At 42.4% G+C, this 16,209-nt stretch overlaps 2 protein-coding genes across 4 annotated transcripts in view; both read right to left on the reverse strand.

The window, feature by feature from the left end:
• CDH26 (cadherin 26) overlaps positions 1-5,982 on the reverse strand; it is an 11,301-nt gene extending 5,319 nt beyond the window's left edge. The window contains exons 1-8 of the mRNA XM_017735836.1: positions 5,932-5,982; positions 4,080-4,286; positions 3,874-3,996; positions 3,270-3,431; positions 2,157-2,304; positions 1,356-1,522; positions 1,062-1,190; positions 1-7 (exon numbers count right to left, since the gene is read on the reverse strand). The exon at positions 1-7 is cut by the window's left edge and continues 167 nt beyond it. Coding sequence (XP_017591325.1) covers positions 1-7; positions 1,062-1,190; positions 1,356-1,522; positions 2,157-2,304; positions 3,270-3,431; positions 3,874-3,996; positions 4,080-4,286; positions 5,932-5,982 — 994 coding nt within the window. The remainder of the gene's footprint in view (positions 8-1,061; positions 1,191-1,355; positions 1,523-2,156; positions 2,305-3,269; positions 3,432-3,873; positions 3,997-4,079; positions 4,287-5,931) is intronic.
• A 2,142-nt stretch (positions 5,983-8,124) lies between these two features.
• Positions 8,125-15,690, reverse strand: FAM217B (family with sequence similarity 217 member B). 3 transcript variants are annotated; one of them, XM_017734494.1, is made up of 5 exons: positions 15,500-15,682; positions 15,124-15,371; positions 13,824-13,929; positions 13,652-13,737; positions 8,125-13,250 (listed from the first exon to the last, which is right to left on the reverse strand). In XM_017734494.1, exons 2-5 carry the CDS (start codon positions 15,141-15,143, stop codon positions 12,062-12,064), a joined length of 1,401 nt encoding a protein of 466 aa, XP_017589983.1. In that variant the 5' UTR covers positions 15,144-15,371; positions 15,500-15,682; the 3' UTR covers positions 8,125-12,061. The 3 variants fall into 3 exon arrangements, with proteins under 3 accessions (XP_017589983.1, XP_008633043.1, XP_017589990.1); XM_008634821.2 differs by having other exon boundaries at positions 15,119-15,371; positions 15,500-15,680; XM_017734501.1 differs by lacking the exons at positions 13,652-13,737; positions 13,824-13,929 and having other exon boundaries at positions 15,119-15,371; positions 15,500-15,690.
• Positions 15,691-16,209: the final 519 nt, after the last annotated feature.

The following is a 16,209-nucleotide window of genomic DNA, read 5'->3' on the forward strand; positions in this document are numbered from 1 at the left end:
ATGATATCTATCTATCTTACGTAATTTCATCAAAATGGCTTAAGTTTTTGATGGTGCAATGTAGCCACCAGCTTGCCTAACTAGCATTCCATAGGCAGACTGAGAAATGGCAATTAAATCACCTAAGGAGTGATGAGATGGCAATAATATGTAATTTGTTTGCCTTTCTTTCTTAAAGTTAATTGGTCACTGGTTGAGAGCTGAAAATTCAGGCTCTTGCCTTCTAATATACAAACAGCATTGTCCTTGCATCACAACTTTTAAAAATGCAATAAAAGGTGATATTCAGAGAGAGGGAACAAATCACAGCTGTGAGAAGGGTCAGAATTTCACTAGATAGGAGCTAATGACAAAGCACAGGCTTCTTGTGTAAACCTGTTTTTGCAAGTGATCTAACATTATTCCCTCAGGTCTTCCAAACACCAGGTGGGAGACACTGGTGAAGGTGTTGGCTTTTGTAGGTAACCTTGTACACACTGTTGTAACCCTACTGTATCTCTTCCTGCCCTTCACAACCTCAAATATTTACACAGACCAGTACCTGGCATGACTCAGCACTCTGGATACATGTGCTGGGTTTGGCTGGGATAGTTTATTTAGGATTTTAAAATAGAGAGCAGATTGTAATCATAGAATGGTTTGGGTTGGAGGGGACCCTAAAGGCCACCTAGTTCCAACCCCTGCTGTGGGCAGGGACACCTCTCAGGAGACCAGGTGGTTTAAAGCCCTGCCCAACCTGGTCTTGAACACTTCCAGGGGTGGAGCAGCCACCACTGCTCTGGGCAGTCAGCACCTCAGCTTCCCAGATGTCAGAATAAGCTGATCTGTCAACTTCCTTATGTTTCCAGTGAGGCAAAAGCCTTCTCGTGCCATACAGAGAAAATTAACAACATTTAGCGCTTTAAGAGATTTTCATCTGACAGATGAATCTCATTTGCACATGTTTTGTCCTGGTTCTGCAGTTCTGGGGGTTTCTATTTCCACTGTTGTGTGCATTTAGCAGTTGGAAGGACTGAGCTGTATTTAGAAAGTCTCAGTGAAGTAATAATGTTTTCCCTTACATTATCGCTAGTAAATACAGGGAGGTGGTTGTTTGCATCTTCAACAGCAATAGTCACTGTTGCAGTAGATGACAGCTGGGGACTTCCATGGTCACTGGCTTTAATCAGAAGCTTGAAAGAGTTGGCAGTCTGAAAAGCAGAAACAAGGAAGTTCCTGAAACTTAGTTCAGAAGCAGTTCCCACATTTTGCCAGCCACAGCTGGATGTGAGACTGTCCTTCCCCTTGTAGCTGGTAACGGTGCAGTGAACACGTACCATATATTAAATGGTGAGAAGATGCTAAATATACATCACCTTATAATCCAGGCAGCCTGACAGAAATATTGATCCTGTGGTAGGATCAATGTTAAATGTGAGCCCATCTGGAGAGGGCATTTGCATTCCTATAGAATAGGACACCTGTGAGTTCACAGTGCCGGCTTCGTCTTTGTCCAAGGCTGTGACTTGGATAACTGGCTCATCTAGGATGAAGAATTGAGATATTAATGGGAGTGTTTAGTCTCAGTGTGGAGTTTCTCAGGCCTGTCTGCAGGCTCTTAAACACACAACTCCTAAGAAAACCTGCAGCTTTTCCTGTGGTCATGGTTATCCCTGTACAGACTCTGGTCACTACTTCATTTGGGTGGCAAATGTTCCTGAAGAGCTGTTAGAGAACAAAATTACCGTGCTTCTGAAATTACTTCATCAAAAACACTTACTATTTTTTCATGTCAGCTCCTGAGGAGTTGACACCACGTGAGTACGCACCCAGACTAAGTCTTTGTATTTCTGAGCAGTGTCTGACCATCTCCTGTGATGCTGGGTGCTTGTGTAGCTTCCAAATCCACAGCTGAGATCAGCCTGCTACAGTCGTGGCTTGCAGTTAAGACAAGGTATCTTGGAATTTTTTCCAGAATGTCTCCAATGATATTCTAGTGTAAATTGAGGTTAATCGGGAAAGGGGTTGAAAGGTAGGAAACAGGAAATTGTCCCTAAACTCATGAGTGTTTAAGTAAAAAGTAGAGAGAGGAATAGATTTAGTAGGAAAGGGATAATAACTATGAAGGAATTAGGATAAGAACCGTCAGTAATAATTGTTGTTGGGGTGGCACTTACCTTCACTGTGGTTCTCTCTTATTGTAGTGCCGTATTCTTCCTTGGAAAACTCTGGTGCATTGTCATTAACATCTTTGACCTTTATCTTGAAAAATATAGGGCGGTCCAACAACTCACCAGATTTTCTGCTCTCAATATCAAAACGAATCTAAATGAGTAGCAACACAGACATCAGAATGAACTGAACAGCACAATTTAGATATCAGAATAGAACAGAAAACCTTCAGTTTTGAAGCTGCTTCCATCAAATTTGCTTAGCATTGGCTTTCAATCACATGGTTAAATCATTATTTCACCTTTCAAAGGTAGTAGATTCATAATGGTCATCCTGGGCCTCAAACAACATTTTTAAAAGTAAAACAATATTTTTACTGGAGCTGGATTATTTGAAATGGCTGCCTAAAAGGCAAGATGTCGTACAGAATACCACATGAAGAGCTATAATTTGGGTACAGTTAATCCACAGAGACACAAATAGATATCATTACAGAATAAACATAAGGAGACCACGACTGAATTATTTTTTTTTCAGGACGAAAACAAACCCACACTCACATATTTCATTCATAAACTTGTTACCACGTTTCTTTCATTGCACTTCCTTCTTGTGAACACTTACCTGCTTTTTAAGGAGAAACATATGCTTCCTCTTATGTAAAGTTCCAGTAATAGAGCTTTGCAGCTCCTCCAGGAACACCCACTTTTTTGTGACACATGACTATCTGCTTGCATTCTCCTGACTGGGGGGTTGTGTTTACAACTCAGTGTTCTGGCCACCAGAGCTGTAACACATTTTGAATTTCAGGACAGCTTTTTAAGTTTTCAGGTTATGATCAGGGGTCATACCAGAAAGGTCAAAAAGGAGTATGTAGATATTTGTGGAAGTTCAAAGAAGCCACAGAGATTTGTAATGAATAGTGATGTGGAATTTAATTGGTCTCTGCTGAGCCAATTGATTTAGCATTTATTCGTGTGTGCAAGGTAAGAAAAGCAGGTCATGAAAATACACATTTAACATTATTATAGGTGTGTCTCATTCCTGTGACGCATTTAGCCATGAGAGAACAATTAACCTTTGCAGACAGTTAGAAGTGTCCTGTGCAAGTGTGTTACCTGAAAAGCTGGGGTCCTCTCCCTGTCGATGGTGCGATGGACGTACACGTGTCCATTGGCATCATCTTCTATGGAAAACAATCCAACCTCTGGAGGCTCATCTACCCCAGGTCCACTGATTAAATACTTCAGTGATGTATTATATGATTTGTTATTGAACAGCTTTTGAAGAGAGAAGTAGGACAGTGCAACGTAAGCAGGGAAGATGGAAGACAAATAAAAATAATTTAGATCAATTCTCTTTCTGCCCCCCCTTCCCTTTGCAGATGGGGCCTTTCCTGATCTCAGCCAACCCCACAGCTCCCTGTCTGCAGCACCACTGCACAGTGTGCAGGGGGAGCCTCTTACCACTCCCTCTCCATAATCTTCTTTCCCCTGAGTGTCCTTGCAACTTCCCACAGGGAGGACCGGTAAATCCCTCCCACCTCACAGTTCTCCCTATCTCCATGGAAATTAGACAAGTTTGGACAAGTAAGTTTTATAAAGTTGCTGTTTAATGCACACTTCTTGCCTTCTGCTCCCTGAGGTATTTTAGTGTACAATTTGAGGTGATGAATGCCTCACTGAGCTTCAAGCAGAACTTTTCCTACAAGGTGGCTTGTACCTGTCCAGCATATTTGGGGAATGGTCCTTTGTCCTCCTCTTGAATAGCAATGGTAGTGATAATCCAGGTCCTTTTTGTTCGCTTCAGAGGTCGCAGACAGTCTGACTGATAAGAATCCATCCCCTGTTGGATAAAGAAGTGGGTTTAGTGTCACAGTTTGCACACTAGCTGTTGTTATCTGTTATTACATAATATTGACTACAAACCTGAATACTCTTTGTTCTGATGGCTTGTCTTAAACTGGAATCTTCAATTTCAGGAGAAAAACTGTCAGCAGCAGGAACCTTGTGAAAAAAAGGAAAGTGATTGTGACAAGTGTGAGTCACTAGAAAACCTTGATGTCTTGTCTGTGAGGAATTTGCTTTCACAGAAACATATTGATCCAGTTTTGACAGTATTGTATTGAATTGTATCTAACTCTTAAGTCCACAAATATTATCATAAATATCATCTATCTCATTCCAAATGAATGCCATGACAGTTTAAGGGCAATTCCTCTGGTCAGACGATGCCAGTCCCCATAAAAATGCTGTGTCCAAACAGATACCAGTCCATGGTATCATCTCTGTGGCTTTTCCCAAATCAAGTATCTCCAGGTTTTTTAAATATTCACTCCTGTCTCTCTGTGTCCAGTGCTCCTTTAGAAATTGTCTGGTATTGACAGGACATAAACTGACTTTTGCAAAAAAGAGTTAAGTCTGGGAGGTATTTCAGAGTCTCAGGGGCTCTGTGGTGTGACTTGAAGTGTTCCAAGCACAGCTGATTTACCAGAAGTAAATCTCTAACTCAGATGAGTAAAGTGAATCACTGAGAATGGTGGCTACACCCAAATTGGCACATTTTGCCTTTTTATAAATGCAAGCTTCCTTCCCTGCCTCAAACACTGCTTTTTACTGGAAATCTTTCACCTCCAAGGACTATGACAGTGCTCAAATTAAATCATTGCCATTAGCTCACAGGTCACTTGGACACCTTTCTCCTCCTTCCCAACACTGTCCTTGAAAATCTTGGGGTTTGTTACTCATCCTATCAAATGTTTGCAAAAGTGGAACAGATCTCTGCCTGCCCAGACTCAGGCAAAGGCCTTTACCCCGTGACTTTATTCTAAAGAAAGAAAACACTTGTAAAACTGTCAGTTTATAAACCTGCTGAGCAATGAATTGGGTTCACCAGTAATGCCTTAGAGCTGTAAAGCTGTTTATACCCAGGAAAAAGCTCTGTCATGTATAAACAGCAAATAAGGCTTCAACTCGGCACTTGCAAGTTGTCTATGTTGGATTTTCTCCAGGTTGAGCCTTGCTGGACCCCCTGAACAGGCTGTTTTCCCCTTTTCTATGTGTAGTCACTTTTAATGATTTTAGAAGCTTTAATGGGTATTTTCTGGCTTCCCCACCCCTCGTGTGTGCCAGCACGGCCATGGGGTAAAGCTGTCTCCATTCCCGCCATGGGCACTGCTAGAAAGGAACAACCCGGTACAGGACCATGAATCCCACAGAAACACGCATGGAAATGCCACTGAATTCCTGGGGGGGATGATGATTCACATGGCAGGGTCACCACCAGGCACCAGCATGCTCAGCCAGGTGTGAACACTCCGGTACCCCCAGCAGAATGAGCAGAGGGTCCCCATCCCTAGAAAGCCCTTCCCAGAGACCTGAGCCCAGGAGCTGGAACAGAGGAACCGCCTGTTTCGGAGGCACCGTGTGGGGACAAACAGACTCACAGAGGGGTTAAGGTGGAGGGGAGCACTGGAGATCACCTGGTCCAGCCTCCCTACTCCAGCAGGTCCCCTCAAGAACACTACTCAGGATTGTGTCCACATGGATTCTGAGTGTTTCCAGGGAAGGAGACTGCATCACCTCTCCATTCAGCCTGTTCCAGGGCCCAGCCACCTGCACAGTGAAGTTTTCCTCATGTTCAGGTGGAGTGTTCTGTTGCCATCTCCTGCCCATTGCCTCTCATCCTATTGCTCAGCACCCCAAGGAGATCCTGGCTCCATCTTCCTGCCATGCCTCCTGTGCAGCCAGACCCCCTGCCCACATCCCAGCCCACACCCACCTGCAGGAGCAGCAGGATGATGAGCAGCTCCAAGGGGCGCAGCAGGACCATGGGGGATCTGGGAAGACCCTGCCATGGGAGGTGAGAGCATCCAGGTGTAGCAGACGTGGGTCTGTGGAACATTGTGTGATGGCTCCCTGCAGCCCAGGGCTTTTCCACCAGCATTTCCACCTGCATCCAGCCCCGTGAGCAGCCCCAGAGGAGTGCAGGTATTTCCACCCCGTCAGACAAAGTGAAAAAACCGAACTGTTGTTTCTGTCAAACTGAACTGACTCCAAGCAACGCTCAGTCCTCCCGTGGTGTTGGGTTGCTTCAGTCAGTCTGCACCTGCCACCTCCACACACAATAAATGGACTATGGCTGCAATTTTATTGCCGTTTTACAACTAACAGTAAACACGTGTCTTGATTCAACAGTTCCTTGGAAATGCCATTCCCTAATAACTTCACCGTTGTTTGCTAATAATAAACACACAACTTTACTTTCAACAGGAGCTGGGTTTATCTGGGTTTATGCCCAGGAGAGCTGCTTCTCTGATTTCAGACTTTGAAACGAGAGCGAGTTCTGCAAAGCTTATTTGAAAGCTGATATAACAACCCCAGAGAGTCCTCTTCCACCCAAAAGCCATCACACAAGTGCGTTAGTTTGAAAACAAACCAGTGAGAGATCGCAAGCCAGAATTATAATTTAATAGGAAAATTAAAATAAATGCAATAGTACAAGAACGCTGACAGAGTCAGGATAAACCCTGACACTCTGTTAGTCAGGGTTGTTGTAGCAGTCCAAATGAAGTGGTCCCATTGAAGCAGTGATCCTGTAGAAAAGGGTCTGGTCTTCACCTAAAGGTCTAGTGGTAGACCTCTTGTCGTCTGGGAGTCCCATAGATAAGGGCTGCTTATGCAGTTCCAAACCCCAGATTCTATCCCAGTGGGAATGCTTGGCTCCTCCCCCTGGGCAGAGCAGCTCACAGTGGGATGATGTCATTCTATGCGTCACGTGGTGGGTCCTTGATTGCCCATTAAACAGAGACAGCACCTGGAGGGAGCTTATCAGGGATGAGTCATGGTAGGAGATAATGATCACTGCCCCACCCAGTTTAACAGCTTGTGAAGATGATCACAGAATACTGCTGTTGGTTACATCTTACATTGTAACCTAGGACAGCAAGGATGAACAAAAACATGGTTTACATAAAACTACATAAAGAAGCAGGAAATTAAAAATTAAGAAACAGAGTGCCAAAGAGCAGGGAGAAGGTTCTGGCTTCTTTCAAAACACCTCTTGCAGTATTTTCCATTCTCCTGATTTGCTTTTACTGGGCATAAGGTTTATTCTCTTTTAGAAGTGGAAAAGAATGAATTTTGACTTCTGGAAGTTGTGAAAGGAAGAATTATGGAAGAACAGATCTGTTCAGGTGAGAAGAAAAGCAATAGATCATGTCAAATAGGCCACGATGGTAACTGAGTGTGGGAAGGCAGGCAGGAGGGATCTTCTGAGACTCACAAACAACAGCAACAGGTTAAATAGCAGTGCAGGGCAGGAAGGCTTGGACATCAGGAAAACCTCAAATAGCAGAAGGTTCTGATTGCAAAATTCTTTTGTGATACCTCACAGAGGAGCTTTGTAAAGCTTACTATAAAGATTACAGAAATAGCAAATCAAAGGGATTTTTCAGCAACAAAAAATTCTGGGGTTTCCCCTTTCAATCTCCATTTATTTTCCTCTGGATTAGCCTCAGCTGAACACTTGAAAACAAGTTATACCCATTCTGTACTCCGGGAGAAATCCAGTCCGGGTTTTCCCTGAATCCATTCCGTATGCCGGGAAAAATCCCATCCGGGTTTTCCCCCATTCCGTACTCCAGGAAAAATCCCATCCGGGTTTTCCCCCATTCCGTACTCCAGGAAAAATCCCATCCGGGTTTTCCCCCATTCCGTACTCCAGGAAAAATCCCGTCCGGGTTTTTCCCCCATTCCGTACTCCAGGAAAAATCCCGTCCGGGTTTTTCCCCCATTCCGTACTCCAGGAAAAAACAGCCTGGATCCCGGATGGAATTGTCCCCTTTTTCATGGCTCCCCGTGTCCGGCAGGAGCCGGGGTGTGCTGAGCTGCCCCCTCCACCCGACACTGCAACACTGGAATTTTCTCCAAGAAAATTCAGTGGTGCCATCCTGAGAGAAGACAAAACTCAGCAACAAACAGAGCAGTATCTCACTTTTAATGTAGCAAATATACGGTACCTTTGAATTACAAGATCACTTTTCCATGGAATTACTAGCAAAAATATCCACAAAAAGTTCAAATAAATAAGAACACATGAATACCAACATCAAAAGCTGGGCTGCAAATCCTCAGTTAATGAAATTCAGTCCTTCCAGCGTGGTCCGTTTATTTTTCAAATGAAAAACCACTAATGCAATGGGAGCAACAAAGGCTCAACACCTTTAAAATAAGGCAAAACCCAGTACATTCTAGGCAATTTCATACTGTAGAAATTTAAAGTGTAATATCAGCTCCAAAAAAGGGTAGCACATACTGGCTGAAAAAACTGTCAAAATTCTCTCAGAGTTCTAAGAAGATCCTGTAAATAGCAAATACAAGGTAACAGTTACCTCAAAGAACAATGAATGAAACACAGAAAGGACATGAACAGTGACGGGATTAGGGCAGATTTCAGCAGTCTGGAGTCAAACAGGACAGTTTAGCCCAATGAAATCAGCACAAGCCTCCTCGCAGCATTATCCTGCTGTATCCAACTGACAATGCGGTGGGAGAGGAGGCAGGGCAGGTAAACTTTAACTGCCCTCAGAATGAGATGCAAGCAATGGAGAAAAAAAGAACATGTCAAGAGAAAAACAGTATTGCTTTAAATTTCTTCATGTGATGCACTAAAAATACATTAGCATTACTAAGGAAAGCAGTTTATACATTTTGGAGTAAAATTCTGTTTCTTCACATCTAACAGGGTCATTTCACTGAAAACAACTGAGTTGTTCAAAGTTTATATGCATGTAACTCAAGTAAAATTTGCCTGTTTATTTAAAATGCAACCTGAGCATATTTGTTCTGCAGGTAATACTGCAGAACACAAAACCTTTACATTCTCTAGCAAAAAAAGTAAGTCACTCTAAATATCTCACATCACAGTAATCTGTTCTTCAAGAAGCATCACCAGTGCTAGGCTCAGATCCACAAGATTGTATTGCTAAACCTTGCAAAAAAAAAGGATAATAACCACACAAACAATGTGCTGTGGACGTATCTTAATTAATTTTAAATTGAGTATATTTGATGCAATAAATTTTCTGCTCTGTTTAGAAGTGCTTCTAAAGACAATATCCAGCAATACAAAATGAAAGAAACATAAACCATAGTCCTCTTCATAAAAGGAGCTCTTTCCCGCTGTAGGCCCAGGATATGGTGAAGTTACAATGGATACATAATAAAACCCAACCCTTGCAGGTCTGCTCAGGCCAAGAGCTGTTGTTGAGGCAAACACAGAATTTCTGGTTTTGTGTGTGAATAGAGACAAGCATGTCAGAAATAGCAAATCACTGACAGAAATTAGACTGGTGTGATTATCATGGGAGACAAACTTAATTGGCCAGATCCCACACGGACACGGAGCCCAAAGGTGAACAAGTTTTCAGACTTCTTTAAAGCTGCATCACCACTTCCACCTGCTTCACTTTTTAGTCTCCAACAACAGACTGATGTCCATAAGATGACAAACACTACACTAAAACCTTCCTACCTCTGTGACAAAACCTTTTTCCCAGTGCCAATCACCTTTGCTCTGGTCACAGCTGGTTGAAATAGAGTTTATTTATCTTTTAAGAAGTGCTCATGCAAAATGTGCCTGTATCTACATGCCCTCCTTACAAGCCAGGAAAGCTTCAATTTAGATAATTTAGCATCCAGCAATATTCAATGCTACAACAACATGCTGAATTATTTACTGTATCTAACAGAATTTGGTTTAAAAAACTGCTATTCTATTATTGCCTGGATCCTGCTCACCTCAGGTTTGGTGCTTTTGACAGTGAACTAGAATAGTGCATTAAATGCCTCATTACTGGCAAAGCAGCCCTCCTATTTTTCACTTCTGTTCATGTGATTAAGGAAAACTTGACTAAGGCAGGCTTGCAGAATTTGGCCAGAGCTTGAAACACTACCACTGGGTGCTGGAACCTTTCATCTAAAAAAGCTGAAATACATGAGGCTGGACCAAAACAAAAGGGTGAAACAGCAACACTGGGATGTGCTGGTCCTCTGCAGCTGCTGGTGTTCAGTCCCATCCTGAGTGCCACCACACCTCAGACACAGCCAACTTCTCTGGTCTTTGAGCACGTAAGATTAAGTTTCACTTGAATTGCATAGAGCTGAATGTACATGCAACTACAATTCATATTAAGTGTAACTTTACAAATACTGATTCTGGAAATGTAATGGTGTCTTTTACATTCGTTTCCTTTACCAATTCAAAATTTCACGTTTGGTCTGCAGTAGACTAGGAAAAAAACCCTAAAAATATTTCTTGGACTATTCCTGAGCAACGTTTTTATGTACTGTAAAATACTCTACTTTATTACTACATTTCTTAATATTCTCACTTTTTAAACTACATATAAATCCATGCTTTGAAATTTTACAAAGCTAAAGATCTGGTAGGCACAATGAAAGATAGAAACAGCTAAGCATCTTAAAACCAAGATGAGCTCACCAAGAGAAGTGCAATTTAGCTATATACATAATGTACTCTTCAGTATTTGCTACTTTTTCATTTTTTTATCACAACATGAAGGATCCACTTGCAGAATCTGGTCCATCAGACCTCAGCTCACTTCTCATGAAGATTGTGACTGGTGGTTGAGGAGGAAAATATGCTGACCAGGATTTTAAAATGAAAGTAAAAAACATTCTTTAGAATTTCGTGTTAACATAATCCTGTCCTCAGCTGCTGTGATTGATTTGAAATCATAACAGATGAGCTGACACTTGAATATTCTCTGAACTGTCCTTTGTATTCTCTTGGATCTCACAGACACGAGAGAAGACAGAAGGCCCAAAGACAGGACCCAATCCTGGTTGTACAATTTCTTTGTGTAGGACATTTCCCCATCTCACCTCCCTAAACATTAAGAAGCCAAGCTAGACTGGACCACAGGATAGATAAGAGTCATCTTAGGTGACTGAAAATATGTATTCTCTGTATCAAAATACATCTTTACTTGAACTTACAACCTTTAAATCCTTCCCTTAAGAGTCTGCCTTTTATGTTTTGAGAGGCTACCACTTCTGAAATTCAGACCATACAGTCTCTGCTAAAAGCCTTAGCTGCATTACTCAAATATATCCATGTGCAGTTTGAAATTTGGTCATTTCCCCTAAATGATAAAAACCATCAAGGCCTACAAAATGAACTTCCAGGAAAACTGTCTGTAAACACAGTGAAGATTCCAGGGTATAAAAATACACATTCCATTTTCTTAATCTGTCATTATTGAAGCTGTCTGGTCCCTAATACTTTGTCTTAAAAAGAATTCTTTCTGCATTAAAATATTTCAAAACATTATCTCCATTCTTCTTCTTCTTCTCAAAAAAATATCTATTTCATAAAAAAAATCCAATTCATCATCTTCTGTGAAGAATTAGAGTTGACTTTGCATAGATAACAGGCTCCATTATTTTATAAAAACAGCTGAGCCATTTCCATCAGAAAACACCACAATCAAACCTGTCTTACAAAAAGCACAGGTGGGCAAGGAAAAAGAGCGTGAACCCTATTCCCTCACACACAGCAGGGTAAGCACAAGGAACACCTCAGACTTCAAATGGCGCAGACAGGACGTTCTATACTTCTCTAAACTTCACACTGTGCTATTGTTATCTTCATTGAGCAATTACAAATATTTTTGAGGAAAGACCAATGGAAGACACTTCCCTTCAGGGAAAACATTTCCTGCTGGCTTAAGATCAAATGTATAGAAATGAGCAGTGCTGACTCAGAACCATGTGTCAGGAACACATTTTTCTCAGGATCTTCCTATGAAGAAAAAAAAAATTCTTCTGCACTGACCAGATGCTTTCTAGCAGTCAAGAAGCATCAATATTCACTAATGAGTTTTCCCTCACTGAAATTTGCGTGGCATTTGCTTTGTGCCGTTTGTTTTTATTTTCCTGTCCGCTGTTGGTTTTTTAGGAGGAACATAATTGCTGGCATTGCCATTTTTCTTTGGATTTGTACACGTGTATGTTTTTAAGCCTTTGATGGGAGCAGCTGCACCATGGAATGCTGGGGCTTGCTTGGGGGGTCTGATGTTACCAACACTTTGGATTTTAGAGCTGCTCTCAGGGGACTGCAGACTGAGAAGCTGCTGCTTTGCAGCTGGTTTCTTTTTCAGTTCACTCCTTATATCACCAGTTTGCCTCTGAGAAGATGCTGCACATCCCATTCTCTCAGGAAGTTTCAGGTGACCGGGATGGGAACGTACCTGGCGACTCTCCTCAGAGTATGGATCTGCCCTGTGCCCCAAACAGCTCCTGGGCAGCCTGGTGGCACTTTCCTGGGGCATTGCCTGCCTGCTGGGCACAGGGCTGAGCAAGGCTTTGCCTTTTCCAGGGCTCTTGAGGGCACGGGTGGAGCCAGGGGCAGTCTGGGGCCGGGCTTTGGCAGCTTTGCCCTTCTCACTCTGCACCGTCTGCATCTGCAGCCACTGCAGCTGCACCAGGCGCTCGATGTATTTCTCCAGAGATCCCGTGGGCTTGGGGCGGAAATCCGTCTTCCCTTCCACATGGACAAAGATGGCCAGCTGCTTCAGGTCCCACGAGTTGAAAGGGGGTGGGAGGAAGTCGGGGTAGTAATATTCAGATTCTTTAAATCCCATTTCAGGGACGTGTTCCAAACAAACTGGGTCAATTTCTTCAGCTCTGAGGATGAGTTCTGGTGGTGTGCAGGGAGAGGGGGGAATGGGAATCCTTTCTGAGTCAGAGAGGTCACTGGCACTATCATCTTCAGCATCTTCTTTAATAATTTGTACTGATTCAAAATCAAGAAACATTTCACCTACAGATGCTTCTTGCCATTTCGAAGAGCCTGGACTGGCTTCAGCATATTCTCCATGACTCTTTTCCAACTGTTCTTTTTTACTGCAATAAAAATGCTGCATTGGGACATCCTTAGCCCTACAGAAGCTTCCTTGTGTGCTGCCCTTTGTGCCAGGGGGGATCCTGTGCAGGAAGGAATCATTTTGCCTTCCTTCTGGTAGACTCCTCTTTGGTCCTTGTGCACTGTGCAGAGAGGTGCAAACACTCGGGATCCTAAAGGAAAAGGAAGATCATGTCCTGTTAGCATGGTCAGTGCCTTTGAACAGCAGCTTACAAAGGTCTTGCCACCCCTTCAAGGACGGGGATCTACAAGAGGGAAGCTAAAACTGGCACAGAAACCTAGTAATAGGAGAAATTAATAATTGCTGGTAGAGATAACAGTGCCTACTACTGATCTTGGGGGTGTTTTTTAGTTCTGATTTTGCTTGAGAACTCACAAAAGCAGGATAGCAAGTTTCCATTTTGGTAACTTAGATTTGTTGTTCTCATAAATGCTGAACTTTGGGCCAGTGAAGTCAAATGCAAACCACAGCAGCCACAATTTCATCACAAGCATTTTGTACACCAATTTGAAATGACTACAAATAAAACAGATTATCTTAACATAAAAGTACCTTTTTGAGTGATTATTGCCATCCAGCTGGTTCCTTCCCTTCTTAAAAACACTTGGTTGGTGACCATCTTGAGTGTCATGGGAAATCTGAAGGGTTATGAAAGTTTGTGATGTTAGTGAGAAGCTGGCTTAGAGTAGGTACCCTTTTTATGTTAGAAAAAGGGACTATTTACCTTTTCAATGGCACTTGATACATTTTTGCCTAATCTTCCAGGAGGAGATTTCACATAAGAAATTGGTTTATTTAGTCCTTTGGTGCTGGGATGGCTTTTTCCATTACTGTAACCACAAAGGATTAAATAGAATATCAGATATAAATAGCAGCATATATGGGTGTCAGAATGGAAACAGAATAGAAGCTTAGAGTGCAACTGAGTTTAAAAAAGGGTTGATTGCAGTTATTCTTAGACTTAAAGTTCATCAGAACTATGCCATGGCCACTTTTTACTTTTCATAGTACTAAGGCACTGCTGTATTTTTAATATTATTAATGCAAAAGTGACTAATTCTATCAGATGGTATAATAATAGAATGTAGTCCTTATATAGAATCCTCTGTCAGAGGATCCCAAAGTTCCTTTGAAGATAATAAATATTACAGACTAGATATTTAACTGCTGATTTCTACAGTACCTGATAGATGCTCCCATTGCAATTTACCAAAATTAATTATAAAGTACAATATGAAGGTCACTGCAAGCCAAATCTTGTTTGTCTTTCTCATTTGCATATTCCCAACAAAATTTAAAGGATTATTCCTTTGAAGATGAGTGGAAGTGAACAGGGAGCATAAGGTCTATTCTGATATTAATACGAACTATTTCCCAATGAAGGCATAAAAAAATCACTACACTATTTCATGTTATAATGGGGTTGTGAAAATATTATTATGAGAAAAAGCTCATATGCGAGCAGAAGGAATGGCATTACTGATCTGGGCAGCTTAGAACTAAAACATACTTCCATAATTAAACCAGATACATTTCTGCATAAACACACAGAATAAATAAATAAATCAGCATATTCTCTATGAATAAGAAGAGTGTTTGTTCTACAAACAGGAAATAATACTGATTTCCAAATGGAAAGCTTTAAAATATCATTTAAGAACAGGAATAATCAAACTGTGCCATCCTGTCTAATCTAGCTTTACTGCAGTTCTGTTAATTTGCCAGGCTGTACATCTCGTTCTCAGTTTTTATGTCAGTATAGCCAGATTTTGTTTTTAAAAACACATGATTTCACAAATTCAAGAGCTTATAAAAGAATGAAACTAAGTCCTGTGCCTCCAGCATTGCTGCAGTCACCTCTGTGACCTTGTGACCTGCACGATCATCCTGCACAATCATTTCTGTCCCTGGGATCAGGGGAGAGGATGGCAGTGGGAACAGGACAGCCAGGCACTTATTAACTAAGCCACATTACGTTGACACTTCTGTAACCATAAAAAGAGAAATTAAGTTCCTTACTTTACCATTCCTTTGTGGTTTTCATTGGCGTGGCTGTGGCTTTCCTTCTGCTGTGTCTCTCTGTGCAGTAATAAGGGATATTCCTGAATGCCTGGTCCCATTATTCCTCTTTCCACAGGGTATCTGCCCCTTTTATGTTACATAATCTTCAAACGGCTCCAGTCTTTTGGCTTTGCAAGACTCAGTGTATCCAATGCAGACATCCCCACGTCCTGGAGATGCAGCCAACAAACAAAATCCTCCCGATGTGATTCTATTTTTAAAGCGGTAAGATAAACATAATCAGCTACCAAACTGTACTGGAAAACAGTCTCCTCCCCCAGCACTCGCTTAGTGGGAAGCAGCATCGTTCAATTTACTATTCCCAATCTATGGAAATACCTGAGGGTACGGCTGTGCTCCCAGAGCTTCCCGTGCAGTGTCATGTGCTCGTGCTCATCCCCATCCCCATCCCCACCGCTCAGCCTGCGCAGTTCCAAGGGCTGCCTGGATCCGGGCGTCACAGCTCAACGGGGTGGGTGTTCCTGCTCCCAATTTATGGAGAGCAGATGATCAACCCCCTGCGCGCTGTGCGAGCTGAGTTGTCCTTTTTCTGTCAAAAAATGCGCTCTTCCAAATTTTTTATCCAGTACCTTTTTTCTTTTTCCAAAACAAATGTCTCATCAGCTCCTACTAAAAATACCCAGAGCAGCATCCATAGCTTTCTCTTACTTCTCAGGAGCTGCATTCCCGTACCAGGGAACTGCACGGTTCCAGGGGTGCACAATGGTCCGCAAATGTGACAGGTGACAAACAGGTCTCCTGGCCCACCTTTACTTCTATTGCAGTGCTGTTTATGTATTTATAGTCACATTAACGTTCGTAGCTATTTACACTTGATCCCGTCCTATCCCTCAAACCGGGGTGCACAATGGTCCGCAAATGTCACAGGTGACAAACAGGTCTCCTGGCCCACCTTTACTTCTATTGCAGTGCTGTTTATGTATTTATAGTCACATTAACGTTCGTAGCTATTTACACTTGATCCCGTCCTATCCCTCAAACGCTTTCCCGCACCCTGCCCCAGCCGCGCTCAGCGGAGCCGGGCCCCG

Source organism: Corvus brachyrhynchos, unplaced genomic scaffold (assembly GCF_000691975.1).
Source record: "Corvus brachyrhynchos isolate BGI_N302 unplaced genomic scaffold, ASM69197v1 scaffold10, whole genome shotgun sequence".
NCBI classification, from domain to species: domain Eukaryota; kingdom Metazoa; phylum Chordata; class Aves; order Passeriformes; family Corvidae; genus Corvus; species Corvus brachyrhynchos.

Bases quoted from the DNA above. Each gene is read 5' to 3' on its own strand.
- FAM217B (XM_008634821.2), bottom strand. From the start codon at position 15,219: ATGGGACCAGGCATTCAGGAATATCCCTTATTACTGCACAGAGAGACA. The intron at 13,930-15,118 runs GTAAGGAACTTA...TTGTGGTTACAG, and splicing joins AACCACAAAGGAATGGTAAA to TAATGGAAAAAGCCATCCCA. The intron at 13,738-13,823 runs GTAAATAGTCCC...ATAACCCTTCAG, and splicing joins TATCAAGTGCCATTGAAAAG to ATTTCCCATGACACTCAAGA.